At 30.8% G+C, this 13,451-nt stretch overlaps 1 protein-coding gene across 2 annotated transcripts in view; it reads right to left on the bottom strand.

Annotated features, from left to right (window-relative positions):
- Positions 1 to 813: 813 nt before the first annotated feature.
- LOC142327909 (putative fatty acyl-CoA reductase CG5065) overlaps positions 814 to 13,451 on the bottom strand; it is a 242,697-nt gene continuing 230,059 nt past the window's right edge. For both annotated transcript variants that reach the window (XM_075371278.1, XM_075371284.1), the window contains 2 exons: positions 11,060 to 11,317; positions 814 to 2,028 (listed from right to left, as the gene is read on the bottom strand). In XM_075371278.1, coding sequence (XP_075227393.1) covers positions 1,884 to 2,028; positions 11,060 to 11,317 — 403 coding nt within the window. In that variant the 3' untranslated portion in view covers positions 814 to 1,883. The remainder of the gene's footprint in view (positions 2,029 to 11,059; positions 11,318 to 13,451) is intronic.

Below are 13,451 nucleotides of genomic sequence, written 5' to 3'. Positions count from 1 at the left end.
AAAGTAATAACTATTAACTAACAAATAAATAATAATAAAAAATTTTAATTTTTCTATTTCATTGATCTTGGGACAGTGGAACAGTAACAATGCCTAAGTTTGTTGTTCTAAAATAGAAAAAAAAAACAATATAAATTCCTTAACTTATTTTTGGAATTTTTCACATATTTATATTTATATTTATATTTACATAGATCAAAAAAAACAAAAACACCCAGAACCATAATTTTATAATTCGTCTTTTCTATATAATTAATCATCCAATCATAAGCCGGAATCGGTGAGCAAAAATTCTGTCTTCTTGAAGACCACTATTATTATAAAAATTGTAACTACGTTTCAGACTATTGTTTCTATAGATCTCGCCAAAGGAGCTAGCCGACGTACTGAATATAACAAAATAAGTTAAATCTTCTGTTAGCCACATGAAGCACCGTATAACCAGTGCTCGAAATATTAATTTCTCAAGATCCATAGACAGTATTACAAACAAACACCACATCCTGAATCTCTTTTCTTGCCTTATCAGTCAGATTCTACAGTGCCTACATTTATCCTCATAGTCGGAAAATGTTCATGCATAATACATGTTAGGAAAGAATCTACAACTGCAGAACAGACTGTTTTCTAACTTGCTCTGGTTATTAAAATAAGCTATTATAAAAATAGCTGATTTTTATAACCACCATTTTAAAACCAATATGGATTTTTATGGTAATTTTTTATATTTATACGCTAACTGGTTATTTAAATAAAGTGGAATACAAGGTTACATTAAAAAATAAATAAAACAATATCTAAAATCTACTTGATTTTATTAGGATTATTTACGTTTATTATTTCATTTCCTTGTTTTATTATATATTTATTTTCGTCAATATCTACTGTTGATAAATGCTTAACATCGGAATCACATGAATTTTTCATTATTAAATAAATATCTTGTTAACAGTTTTTGACCATAGTCTTGTTTTGCAATTTATTTAGAATTCTGGAATATTTAAAGATTATTCCCAACTTATACATTTTATAAATAATGTTAAAAATTGTAAACAGTATTTGTTAATACAGAACCAATATTTTCGTTATTTTGCAAATAAATAATATTTATATCCAATTTTTCTCGCCTTCCTTTTCTGCTTGAATTTTACCACATTTTAAAGGAGAGTTTATCAGGACGTTTAAAAAGTAGGGCATCTAGATCTTCATGTTTACTAGTATTTCTCTAGAATGTCAGTTGTTTATATGCTCAAGAAAACAACGTAATGTAACTTTTCTTTAATCTTGATTTTCAAGTTAAATCATACAGAATAATCAAGAAGTTATTCTGAATAATCAGAATAATTAAATAATAATTTAATAACTGAATAATTAAATTGAGAATAATTTCTTCATTATTCTGTATGATTTAACTTGAAAATCATAATTTATTATTAAGATTTTTATTATTTAAATTGTTTCCAAACATTCCGTAGGATATATATAAATGTATTTTTTTCGGTTACGAAAGAACGGGCATCAGCAGCTAAGGTCGTTAACCTGATGGAAATTGGTAGCTTATGAAAAGATGCTATGCCTGACCGGGATTCAAACCCGGGACTTCCGCATGAAATATGAGACGCTACCTACTCAGTTACGGAGTTTGATCTTAGGATATTTGACTAGTTTATTTTGATTTAATTTTTAAAAATCCCTTTTGTGGGGCTTAATTTAGCCGTTAAATTGATATTTTCCTTTTTCGTAAGAAATATATTAATAAATACTACACCGTTTTTTTATATTGCACTGTGCTCATTTGTGTTTTTACATTACTCTACTATTAATGTGCAAAAGTGCATCAGTATTATGAGATATATGATGATGATGTTTACGGTAGATGATGATTATGAAGTAGACCCAAATGGTTTTACCGATAATTTAAAATTTCTTGCTGATAAAACATGCCGTAACCTTTCCATAAAACTAATAATAGTGTACATAATAAATACGTAGAAAGCCAATGACACAAATTTATGCAGCACATATAATCTGAAAAATAAGGCAAAATATTAAAAGAAAAATCATTGTAAAATTGAATGGTATTTCTTAATAAAAAGATATTTTTAACACAGATATATTTAATTCGCTTAACTGTTTAAAATTTACACAACTGGAATTAAAATACTGCTGTGAGTTTAGTATTTACTCGATTTTGTGAACTAGTGATATTATTTTAGTTTGAAAAATTCTTTTTTGTAAACTTTTCTTAAATTCTGAAGTTAATTGGTTTCAAATTGGTTACAAAATCACGCTCCCATTCTTTAAACACTTGTCGAAAAACATCGTAAAATAAAGGCTTACATTTTTTCGGTCAGTATCACACAAACTGTTATGATAATAGATAATCTAATATTTAAGGGAAAGGAGAGTTTCCGATTATTAAACATAACAAATAAATATTTTTGAAGGAGATGGAAAGAATTCGAACCACTCTAGAGTAGCTGATAAACTACATTTACTCGAACTTACATTTACCCGTTTAATAATATTTCTGGATTTATGAATGATACTCGTAATTTCTGAAAGATAGTTTAAAAGCGAAATCTACTGTTTAACATTTCCCGTAAATGAATTAATTATTATTAATTTCAAGTTCATTAAAATTTTGTAAAATAATTTTCACCATTGTTTGGTAAATAACATCATATATATGACCTGGTTCAAAATGGTAACTACTCCAAAATTGGCGATTTGGAGTTATTGTCATAGCCATATTTCCTAAACTATCTCATAATTTTCTACGGAATTACTTTTTAATAATCTTCAATTTAATTGATTTTGTAATTTAATTCAATGCGGTAACATTTAAATTATTGCTTATCTGAACTAATTACTAGGTAGATAATTTAATTCGTTTATTGATCTGTATTATGAAACTAATTATGACGAACTAATTATGATATTTCACTTTTCAAGTAATAATGAGAAGTAACGTAAGGAAAAATTCCACTTAAAATATAAAATAAGGACATTTCGACTTCTTCCCAATGAGGTTGATTGCACTTTCCTTCCTCTTTAGAGCTTTTTAAACTAAAACTTATGACTGTGTTTTATAAGTTGGCTGGTAAGCGGCATATTATTATTTGTAATAGGAAGATAAAATTTAAAGTTAGTAGTTGCGACACTTACAATTGCCATAAAAAATTAGAAAATGATCAATACAGAAAACCTGATATGTAAATAACAGAGTTTTTGGTGACTATAAAAAAAGATTGGCCTTGAAGAAACGGGAAATTGTAAAGAAAAATCTAAGAAAACCAGTAAAAGAATGCATAAACCAAACTTTTGGGCTACAAACAAAGGCAAAAGCAAATAAGAATGAAGAAAAATTATACGCTAATGCAAATGTGAAATTGGTAAAATATAGATCCTTAAAGCCTTTCTACTAAAAAATTCATACATGCGTAGATTGTAAGCAAGTGAGGAATAGCGAAAAAAATAATCCATCTCGGTTGCTAAAGCGTAGGTAATGTTGATAGACAAAGGGAGTTTCTGTTGCGACCCAAAGTGAAAACACAAACAAAGAATGCAATTAAGAAAGAAGATAGTAAGCGATCGTGTAATTTTGTACACTATTTTGAAGTTGAAAGACACAATATACGCCTTTACGGTTGTGCAAAACGTTTTTATATTTATACGATAGATATAGGCAGCAAAAAATATTTTTAGCTTACAAAAAGACGATTAAATAGGGTGTTCTAGATGCAAAAAAAAGGGTAGCCATGGTAATAATGAGGGAGCTTTAGATCCGATAAAGCCAGGATTTGTAGACATTGAATCATTTTCGACTGTCGAACAAAATCTGAAAAACGGTATCTCGATGATCGACTCAGATGTGTTATAATGTAATCTACACGTATGTATAACTATTTGTGTGTGCTTAAAGTGAACCTTACCTGAAACATAGCACGTAAAGATTCATATTACAATTATTCTATAAGAATGAATATAACGTACGGTTCTTTTTGCCAAAGAAAGGTCAATGAAATAAATGAGTTTCATTAAATCTACCGAAACAAAAATTAAGGCTGAAAAAGAAAACGAAACAGAAACATCCAGTAAATCTCTGTTGTTATCCTGTGGTAATATTCAGCATTTTTATTATAAAAGAAGGTTATGGAACTTTAATTTAACTGTTTTAAGGCAATCGAGGGGAAAAGTTATCGTTATTTGTGGCACGACGGTGCAAGCAATTGTGAGGCTATCGATATAAAAAATCAGAAGCAATTTATTGAAATATTTATAGAACTGTAATGTGAAGGTCATACTATTTTACTGCGATAATAGTAGCAAAAAAAAAAAAAAAAATGATTTTGTGGATACCAAAGGTTTGCACGTCCGCATCGGAAATAATTTTAAACTTAATGGTAAGGGAGAGTGTTTCATGTGTTCATGTAAAAATATTTAGTCTTAGAAACCAAAACCCTTTCACAATTTTGTAAAAAGCTTCATACAAAGAAATAGGATACTAGAAAATTTAAGTTAAATGACAACTCTCAAATAGCAAAACCTCAATAGATCTTCAATGCAGAAAAAAGATTCAACAACTTTCCCTCAACTTTCCCATCTATCACACCGGTGATGAATGAAGACCTTCTTACTCTGGGTACTGTAATAACAATAGTGATCCACAGCAATTCTGTGTCTTTTAGAAGTTCCTGAAATCATAACCTATTTTTGTTCTTCCTCAGCTGAGCTTTTTCCTCAGTTTGTTCAAAAGCAAACTATTCCTAGTTTGCTTTTCCCAGTACTTACAGTCTACTGAAAAGTAGTACTGAAAAGAAAAGTATACTTAAAGTCAGAAAATTGTAGACAGTAATTCTAATGTATGGAAATGAAATTTGATCACAAATTTTTTTTAATTATGGTTTTTTTTTGAATAGGTCTTATATATTTAACTCAGGGTAATTAGTAAGCTAAGTAGATACAATAATTCTTAAACTGTTTAATAATCTTTAACTAGCTTGATTCAACATAAGAAACCTTACTTTAATTTTTTTTATTATTATTACTTTTATTTAAACAAGTCTTTGTTAAGATGAGCTTCTGTTGGTATTAATACTTAATATTAGTAGAAAATAGATTCATGTGCTATTTTGGTTATAATTAAAAATGAGTGAAATTTTACGACTTGACTAATGCAACTTTTTTTAATGAGTTTAGAAGACTCAATATAAATCAGATTATTAATTTATAACTTTGACAATAATTAAAACGCTACATAGACAAGTAAAATAATTAAGCTTAAGAGAAACTACTCTTAATTTTAATTAATTTTTAATTAATTCTGTTTAAATATTTAATTTTTCGTGATTAAATTTTAAATTAAGGGAAAAATCCGGTTATTTTTACTTCCTTTTGCAAAAACGTTTTGTGATCAAGATAAAAGTTCGGCTTTCAGATTTCAACGGAAATATCCATTTGGACAATCCCTGAATCCACTTTGACTAGTTTTGGCGTGACGTCTGTGTGTACATATGTATCTTGCATAACTCAGAAACGATTAGTCGTTGGATTTTCAAATTTTGAATTTAGGACTGTTGTAGTATCTAGTTGTGCACCTCCCTTTTTCATTGCAATCGACTGGACCAAAAGTGTCCAAATAAGCCCAAAAATAAAAAAATCTGGATTTTGGACTTTTACTTAACTGCAGTAATAAGTCCTCATTGAAAGCTTTATAACGATATATCATAAGTGGTTCATATTTTCATTGGTTTCAGAATTAAAGCCAAATAAATTTTAAATAATGAAATATTTGGATCTTTCAAGGGGAAGGCACATCGGTTCAAATCCGACTTCATTTCCTTCTTCTTTTTAACTTTTTTTAAATTTTAATTTAAATATATTGATTCATTAGTAATTATTAGCCTCTGATTGTAAAAACATTCTTATGATAAATAATAATTCAATAATAACAATAAAAAAAATGAAATATCACAACTTATTAATGAAATAAAATTTTTGTACATATAATTTTTAAAAGAAATGTGTATATGTAATTTAATAGGTGTACAAGGAAGTCATATGGTGTACAGATCAGATATTTTAAGTTCCGAATAGTCACGTTTATTACAGCAGCCATGAGTGATTTTAATTTTTTATTTAATTTTAATCGTCGTAAATTTTGCCAATCGTTTTCTTAACGTTGTACTGGTTTTTAATTAGTTTGTGTTATAAGGGCTTTAAGTAAAAAATAATTACATGCTTGCAGGCTTGATATTCAATTTTTAATTGTTTTTATTCGTAAGAAAATCTTTTATTCAGCTGAAAAATCAACAAAAGAACGATAAAAGTAAATAGGTTTCGCAAGATTTTTAAAAGGTTTGTACAATATTTAAACAATGTGCAAATTTCGCGATTTCAAAAACTGTATATTTTTTGAAACGCTTTAAAATTCATATATTTCAGTTCAATAGGACAACTAACGTCAAAAAAATTGAACATTTTTTTTACTTTCATGAAAATGATTATCAGTATTGCAACCGTTAAATTATGTACTATTATGAAATAAAATTAAACTTTAGCTTATCAAAAAATATGTTAGAAGTAAAAATAAAAAAACAACGACTATTAAAAAATAAAACTTAATTTCTTTTAAAACTTTTTTTTTAGTTGTTACCGTTTTGAAACAGGCGTTCGAAATAATGAACTGTGTGGTTTCATTAAACAGATATCATTTACCATTCGTAAAAAATTATTTAACACTACTTATGAACATTAATAGAAATAGTGTTGGTTTGTTTTATCTTATGTGCTGAATAATATGAGTAGTGTTATTATGCCGGTTTAAGAAGAAGTTCAAGGTTATTCGATGATTCTGGGTGAGGTGCTGAATGTCTGAACCTCTGTGTGAGGCAAGTCGAGCACCCCGTGCGAGGCTAGACTAGTGAATTAAGTGAGTACCCATTTCGGAGTTAGATGAGTAGTCCGTGCGAGGCTTTGGTGACTGAAGCACAAACGTTTTTGAATTGAATTAAACGTACTGTGAACTAAATGATTCGAATCAATTAAATGATTAATAAACCTTTTCCTTGAACTACCCTACTCTTGTACCCTTGTATCCCTACTCCTTTTTTCCACCCCTTTATCCGTTCCAGTATTTAGGAAGAGACCTCTCGCGTCAGGAGCCAATCAGAAGCCGGCATTTGGTTTACGTGATCTAAGTCCCGCCCACTGACCAATCAGAGAAATGTGGTTATGGTATAGGCCACGCTCCCGGCGGATATCTTGTTGCGAGAATTTTGTGGTAGTAATCTTGTGGTGTGAAAAAATTCCTGAAAGCGCGAAAGATTTCCTGGAAAAAATTAAATGATTTAAAAAACTGCACATATTACGAAAATGGAGACAGGATGAAGTTCTTTCATATTAAACCAGTTCTGTGGATACTATACTCTTACGAATCGATCACATTTAAAACCGGGTGAGAGTTAATCATGCGAATAATATTTAAAGTATGTAGTCCATTTGATAATTCAGTTTAGAATTCTTGTGTAGATACTTTAGTTTTTTAATGTAATCCGGTCTAGTTTTAGACTAACAATTATGATGTTGTCGGCGTAAATCAAACCAAACAAGTGTGACTTACAGATAAAATTGACTAAATAAATCTAACGCTGGTTATCAGAAGAAACACACTCTTATGATTCACGAAATTCAATGTGGGACTGAAGAAACCAGCCAAAGATGACAGCTTAAGTACATAGTTGACAGACTTTAAAGGGAGCATCGACTTCTTCCACTATCTTTATTCGTTTTATATTCGTATAATCTTCGTTTCATGATTGTTAACGTTGATTTTATGTTCCTGTTTTTTTTTTGTTTTCTTCACGATCGTTTGTTTCTTTACGATCGAATTTGTTCGTTTCATAGTCATTTACATTGTTTTATGTTCGTTATATTCATATTTTTTTATGTTTGTTAAAATATAAAATGAACGATGATTTTAGCATGATCGTTTTTGTTTGTATCATTATCGTTTATGCTCCTTTCATGATCGTTTTATGTTCGTATCATGACTTTTTTCGATGGTTTTGTTGCACATTACAATACAAATTTCCACATACATAGCAAAACAAAAACACTCTAAACTTCTTCGTACAGTAATGTACGAATATTGTTTTTTAATAATAGCTATTCGCAATGCTGGAGGAAAAGGTTGCAAGGCCTATGATATAATCTGATTATATTATGAATGGTCTGGAGTGTTCAGTACATTTATGATTTTAAATTAAGCTTTACACTTTGTGCACAAGCATACGGCTACACCAGCTGATCTGCTACCAACCTTTGAAATGTTACATTAATATTTAAAGTCTAAAAAATAATTCCGATGCCCAAATATATGTTAGGTCAGTTCAAAGTAAGCCTCATGATCTAGTCTCGCACGGGGTGCTCACACATACCCTCACACGCAGTCCCAACAGAAATTTATTATTAATTTCAACGATTAGTATTTAATCCCAATATAAACAATTAAAACCCAGCTCACAGTTCATAATTAATTTAGTTCACAGAGTTCGCAGATCGTTTAGATCGTTACAATTATGTATTTGTTCTTCAATCTTTCCAGGTCATTCCCAGGTAGGATTCCATTAGATTAGAGTGAGAGGAGTGCGGTAATGGAGATTACCGGTATTTTATTCTCCCGCTCACCTGTGACATCAAAGCAGATGACTACGATTGTAGTCATCAGTTGATTAGCTGATGTGCTACAAACTTTTGAAATATTATATAAATTGATGATTAATATTTAAAATATGTAAAATAATCGCTTTAACAACTCTGTAATTATATATAACCGTTGACATTGTTATTGAGATAGATTTCATATAAACAAGAACTGGCACAATTTTTTATTGTGGGGGTAGGTTCATCATACAAAAACCAATGTTTCGTGACCCTGAATTTTTTTCTGGATGACCATGAAATCTTATTTCAAACGTGGAGTTTTTTTTTAAAAGAGCACGCAAACTTGCTTGGGTGTGGCATTTTGAGTGCGTATAGCAGTAACGGACTGGCTGGTGCGTATGAGCTGGTTAAAAGTATTAAAAAAAATTATATTTAAAGTTAGGCAGTTCGAGTCATGCACGAAATCCTGGTGCGTAGACCTCGACCAGCACCTCGTCTTCCGATGGCCGCGTATAAGCCACGATGACTAGGATCATCCTCGAGGTTCGTCTATAATTTATTTATACAAACACGTACTTAAATTATTTATATATGGGTTTTCACACATATGTTCTTTAATGTAAAAGATGTGACTTTGTGAAGGGTAGTCAGTTTGAACAGTATATTGCCTTAGGTTGTGCAGTTTAATAATCCGTTTGAATTTTAAAAATCGGGCATACCGTTCCTGAGTTATATAGAATATAACTACAAAGGAAGAAAAATAAATCGGTGAAAAATAGAATAAAAAATTTAAGACGCTCGTAAGGAAAAAATGAAATATTTACTGTTCTCAAGAGAGAATGAGTATTTTTAAAACTTTTAATAAGTACGAATATCTTTACTTTCCCAAACGTTATTTAAAAAAAGGAAGAAATATCCGCCTACTGGAATTTTGTATTGAATAGAGAACACAACAACGATTATCTAGAACGACCATAGATATAATTTGAAATCCTTCCAAAACCATCATAATCCAAAAATATAGTGTCAGAAAAAGCAAGAAAAAATTTAATAACTTTTTTACATATTTGAAAAATAAATAAATTTTTTATAAACCGTTTCTTCTCAATATAGAAACTTTTAAATTTCACTAGGAACTGATTCCTTTGCGGAGAATGACGCTCCAGTTCGATGAAACTTTGATTCCCCTGACCTCGGTACCTGCGGGATCATGCATCATCAAAACATACACCGTGTTTACCAGAAGTTAATAGCAGAACAAACTCCTCCTTTTTCTCAGAAGGAACAATGTGTACAAGAACTATCTATAAAACTTCAGCACTCTTGAAACTTTTTTTAATCAAAATATACTCGTATTACTGATGAGCTACCCGGTCCAAATAGGATTTTAACTTGCTTGTTTAACTTTTAATAATCTCTTTCAAAAATAGAGCTACATTCGGCTAGGCCCAGCAGTTATTATTGGGATTGTTATATCTATTTCTATCTGGTTAGTACACGGTCTCCGGAACGAATGAGAAAAATGAATGAGGTCCGTGGCGATGTCGAAAGACTCATAAAAGTTGAGTGCAGGTCACTGCTTTGACCTGCACTCAAAAAACTTACAGATGTGATCAATATAAAACGAAATTGTCAAAGTTACGAAGTGAGGAAATAGCTTATTTACTCCATGGATAATTATCCGATGTACGAGTATTATAGCAACGGACCTATCAAACATTCAGTCTGAAGACTTCTTTTTTAATGTTTGATTTTCACAATTTTCCTGACACTTTCGTTCAAATGATTATCGGAATTACAAAATTATACTTATTAAAAAAAAAAAAAAATACTATTATTAAAGAAAATATTTTTTCCTTTTACGTAACAACTGCACGTAAGAAGTAAAAGTGACAAAAACAATAATTGTTGAAACAACTAATTTTTTCAAAACAAGATATTCTTGAGTTGTTTTAGTTTTCAACCAGGCTATTGATATTTAGGTTATAATATGTGATTTTAAGTCGTTTATACTAATAAAAATTATATATTCTAAACTTCTTTATATATGTTTATAATGAAAAGTTAATGTAATGTATAATTACACACTAGCGTAATAATAAACGAGATAGCCAGGGAATTACTTGAACTGAACCGCCAATTGAAACCAAATTGAAACTTGGATGTTAAATGAAAATTCCAAACTGGCAGAACTGCAATAAAAACAATAAAAATAACTACTAGCAAGATTATATCTCTTAAGGTACATCAAATTTAGGGGTCCCGAACATTCCTAAAATCTCTTTTTCCGTCTCCTTAAACGTAACATTTTTTAATGAAACATATTTTTAGGACTTAATCAACCTAAATTTTAATAAAAAATTTTAATTTTAGATGGACTTATGTAACATACACTTTAAGTATTTTTCTTTGACGAGGAAGCGATTTTGGATCTTCTTTCATAAGAAAATGTCTAGCGCCTAATACACTTTCCCTAAAATATGAAGTTATATCAAATCCATCTGTTGTCAAGGGAAACATCTTTTTATCATGTTCTGTAAGAGACGTCTTCAAATCTTTCAGCGTTTCGGAATGAAATATCCATTGCTTCGTTGTAAAATACTGTAGAACATTTAATCCTTCTGTAATCCTACGTTGTACACGAACCATACTGAAAAAATCAAAATGAAAATATAAGTAACTTAGAAAAAAAATCTCATTTACAAACGTTTTAGTGTAACATAACATTTAAGAATTTATAAGAGTTATTATCCAGTTTATTCTAAAATAAAATTATAACTGGGCATACTGCGGACGCGATCATGTTAGTGCATCTAGAAAAATACCAGTTAGAAATGCATGAAGATTCTCTCAACGAACTAACCTAAGAAAACCTGCATTATAGTTTAAAATATATTTTCTATTTTATTAATAAGCCAAATTTTTCAATATTCAAAATGAAATCAAATTTATTTCATCACCAGTACAAAGAAAAAGACAACAGAAAATTAAACGAACTATTGTAATAGTATGTTCTGAAATTAAAGTAAAATAATCATTGTTTAATTGTAGAAAACTGAAAATAAAATAACTCAACAACATTAATAATAATTTCACAACATTTTTAAGTTGTGAAAATTTAATAAGTTAATTGTAATGAAGAAAAATGTTAGAAATATTTCTTTTAATTCAGTACGTGAGAGTGTTCAAGTAATGAGTTATCGTCCTTTCAGTCGTGTCCGATCTTCGGCGATTCTATGTACAAGTTTTCTCCATTCGTTTCTGTCATCGACTGCTTTCAGTTGTTTCATGTCCATGCCTGTGTCAGTTTTGATGGTATCAAGCCAACGGGTTCTTTGGCGGCCAGGTCTCCTTTTGCCATTGACCGTACCAAGCATCATTGAATTTTCTAATAAATTTGATATGACATGTCTGAAGTACAAGAGATTGAGCCGAAGTATTTTGCCTTCATGGGACATGGCTGGTTTGACCCGTTCTAAAACTGCTTTGCTGGTAATTTTGACTGTCCATGATATTCGCAGCATTCTTCTCCAGCACCATAGCTCGAAAGCATCAATTCTTCTCTTATCTTCCCTCTTCAGGGTCCAACATTCACATCCATATATTGTTATTGGGAAGGATGACTAGCATGGATGACTAGAAGCATGGACTAGCCGGCACTTATTGTCGGCTTTTCCATCTTTATTTTTCCAGATTCGGTTCATACTTAACATTGCCTTCCGGCCCAACGTTATTCCCCGTCTGATTTCTGAGCTGTATCCACCATTTCCAGTGATCATGGATCCAAGAAAGATGAAATAATTAATGCACTCGATGTCTTCATTATTAATCGTAACTTTGATGTTTTTGCAAGAAGTTGTCATGATTTTGGTCTTTTTGCATTGAGGTGTAGGCCCATTTTTTCATTTTCTTCCTTCAACATATTTATCATATTCTTCAGGTTATGCTCTGATTCAGTTAGAAGCGTTGTGTCATCTGCGTAACGGAGATTATTGATGTTGCGGCCTCCAGTTTTGACTCCAATCTTAGTTTCTTCCACGTTTAACTTCCACACAATTATCTCTGCATAAATGTTGAAGAGAAAGGGCAATAAGATGCAGCCCTGTCACACTCCTGGCCAACTTTAAATTAATCAGTGTCCCAATATACTGTTCGAACTGTGGCCTGCTGGTTGGTTTATAATCATCTGACAAGGTGAGTTAAGTGTGATGGCACTCCCACCTTCATGTAAGGAGTCCCAAAACTTCTTCTTATCAACACAATTAAATGCTTTGGAATAGTCAACAAAGCAAACGTAAATGGTCTTTTGATATTCGTGTGTCTTTTCCGGAATCCAAATTCACAATGAGGTGACGGGTACCATGACCACGTTGAAAATCAGCTTGGACATCCAGCTGAGCATCAGTGGTCGATTTGAGACGATTCTGGATGACCTTCAATAAGATCTTACTTTGGTGAGAGATTAAGGCTATAGTTTGGTAGTTTGAACAGGTACGAGCGTCACCTTTTTTTAGTAATGGGATGAAAACAGACCTTCTCTAATCAGTTGGTCATATGCCAGTTTCCCAGATTTTTTGACATAATGCTGTGATTGCTGCTGGTGGATTAGGTCTGAGCAGTGCTACCAGAATAGTGTTCATGCCAGATGGACTTGTGAAAGTCGCTTAAGCTTTGCATAACTTTGCTTCTTTGTATGAACTACAAAATCTCAAAGCGTTAAATATATCTGTTACTTTTTTTGAACCAAATTTTCGATGAACGGATAAAGAAACATGAAATGGTGA

This window comes from Lycorma delicatula, chromosome 1, assembly GCF_047948215.1.
Source record: "Lycorma delicatula isolate Av1 chromosome 1, ASM4794821v1, whole genome shotgun sequence".
NCBI lineage: Eukaryota > Metazoa > Arthropoda > Insecta > Hemiptera > Fulgoridae > Lycorma > Lycorma delicatula.
Note: the sequence above shows the minus strand (reverse complement) of the source record. Positions and strands in the feature narration are given on the sequence as shown.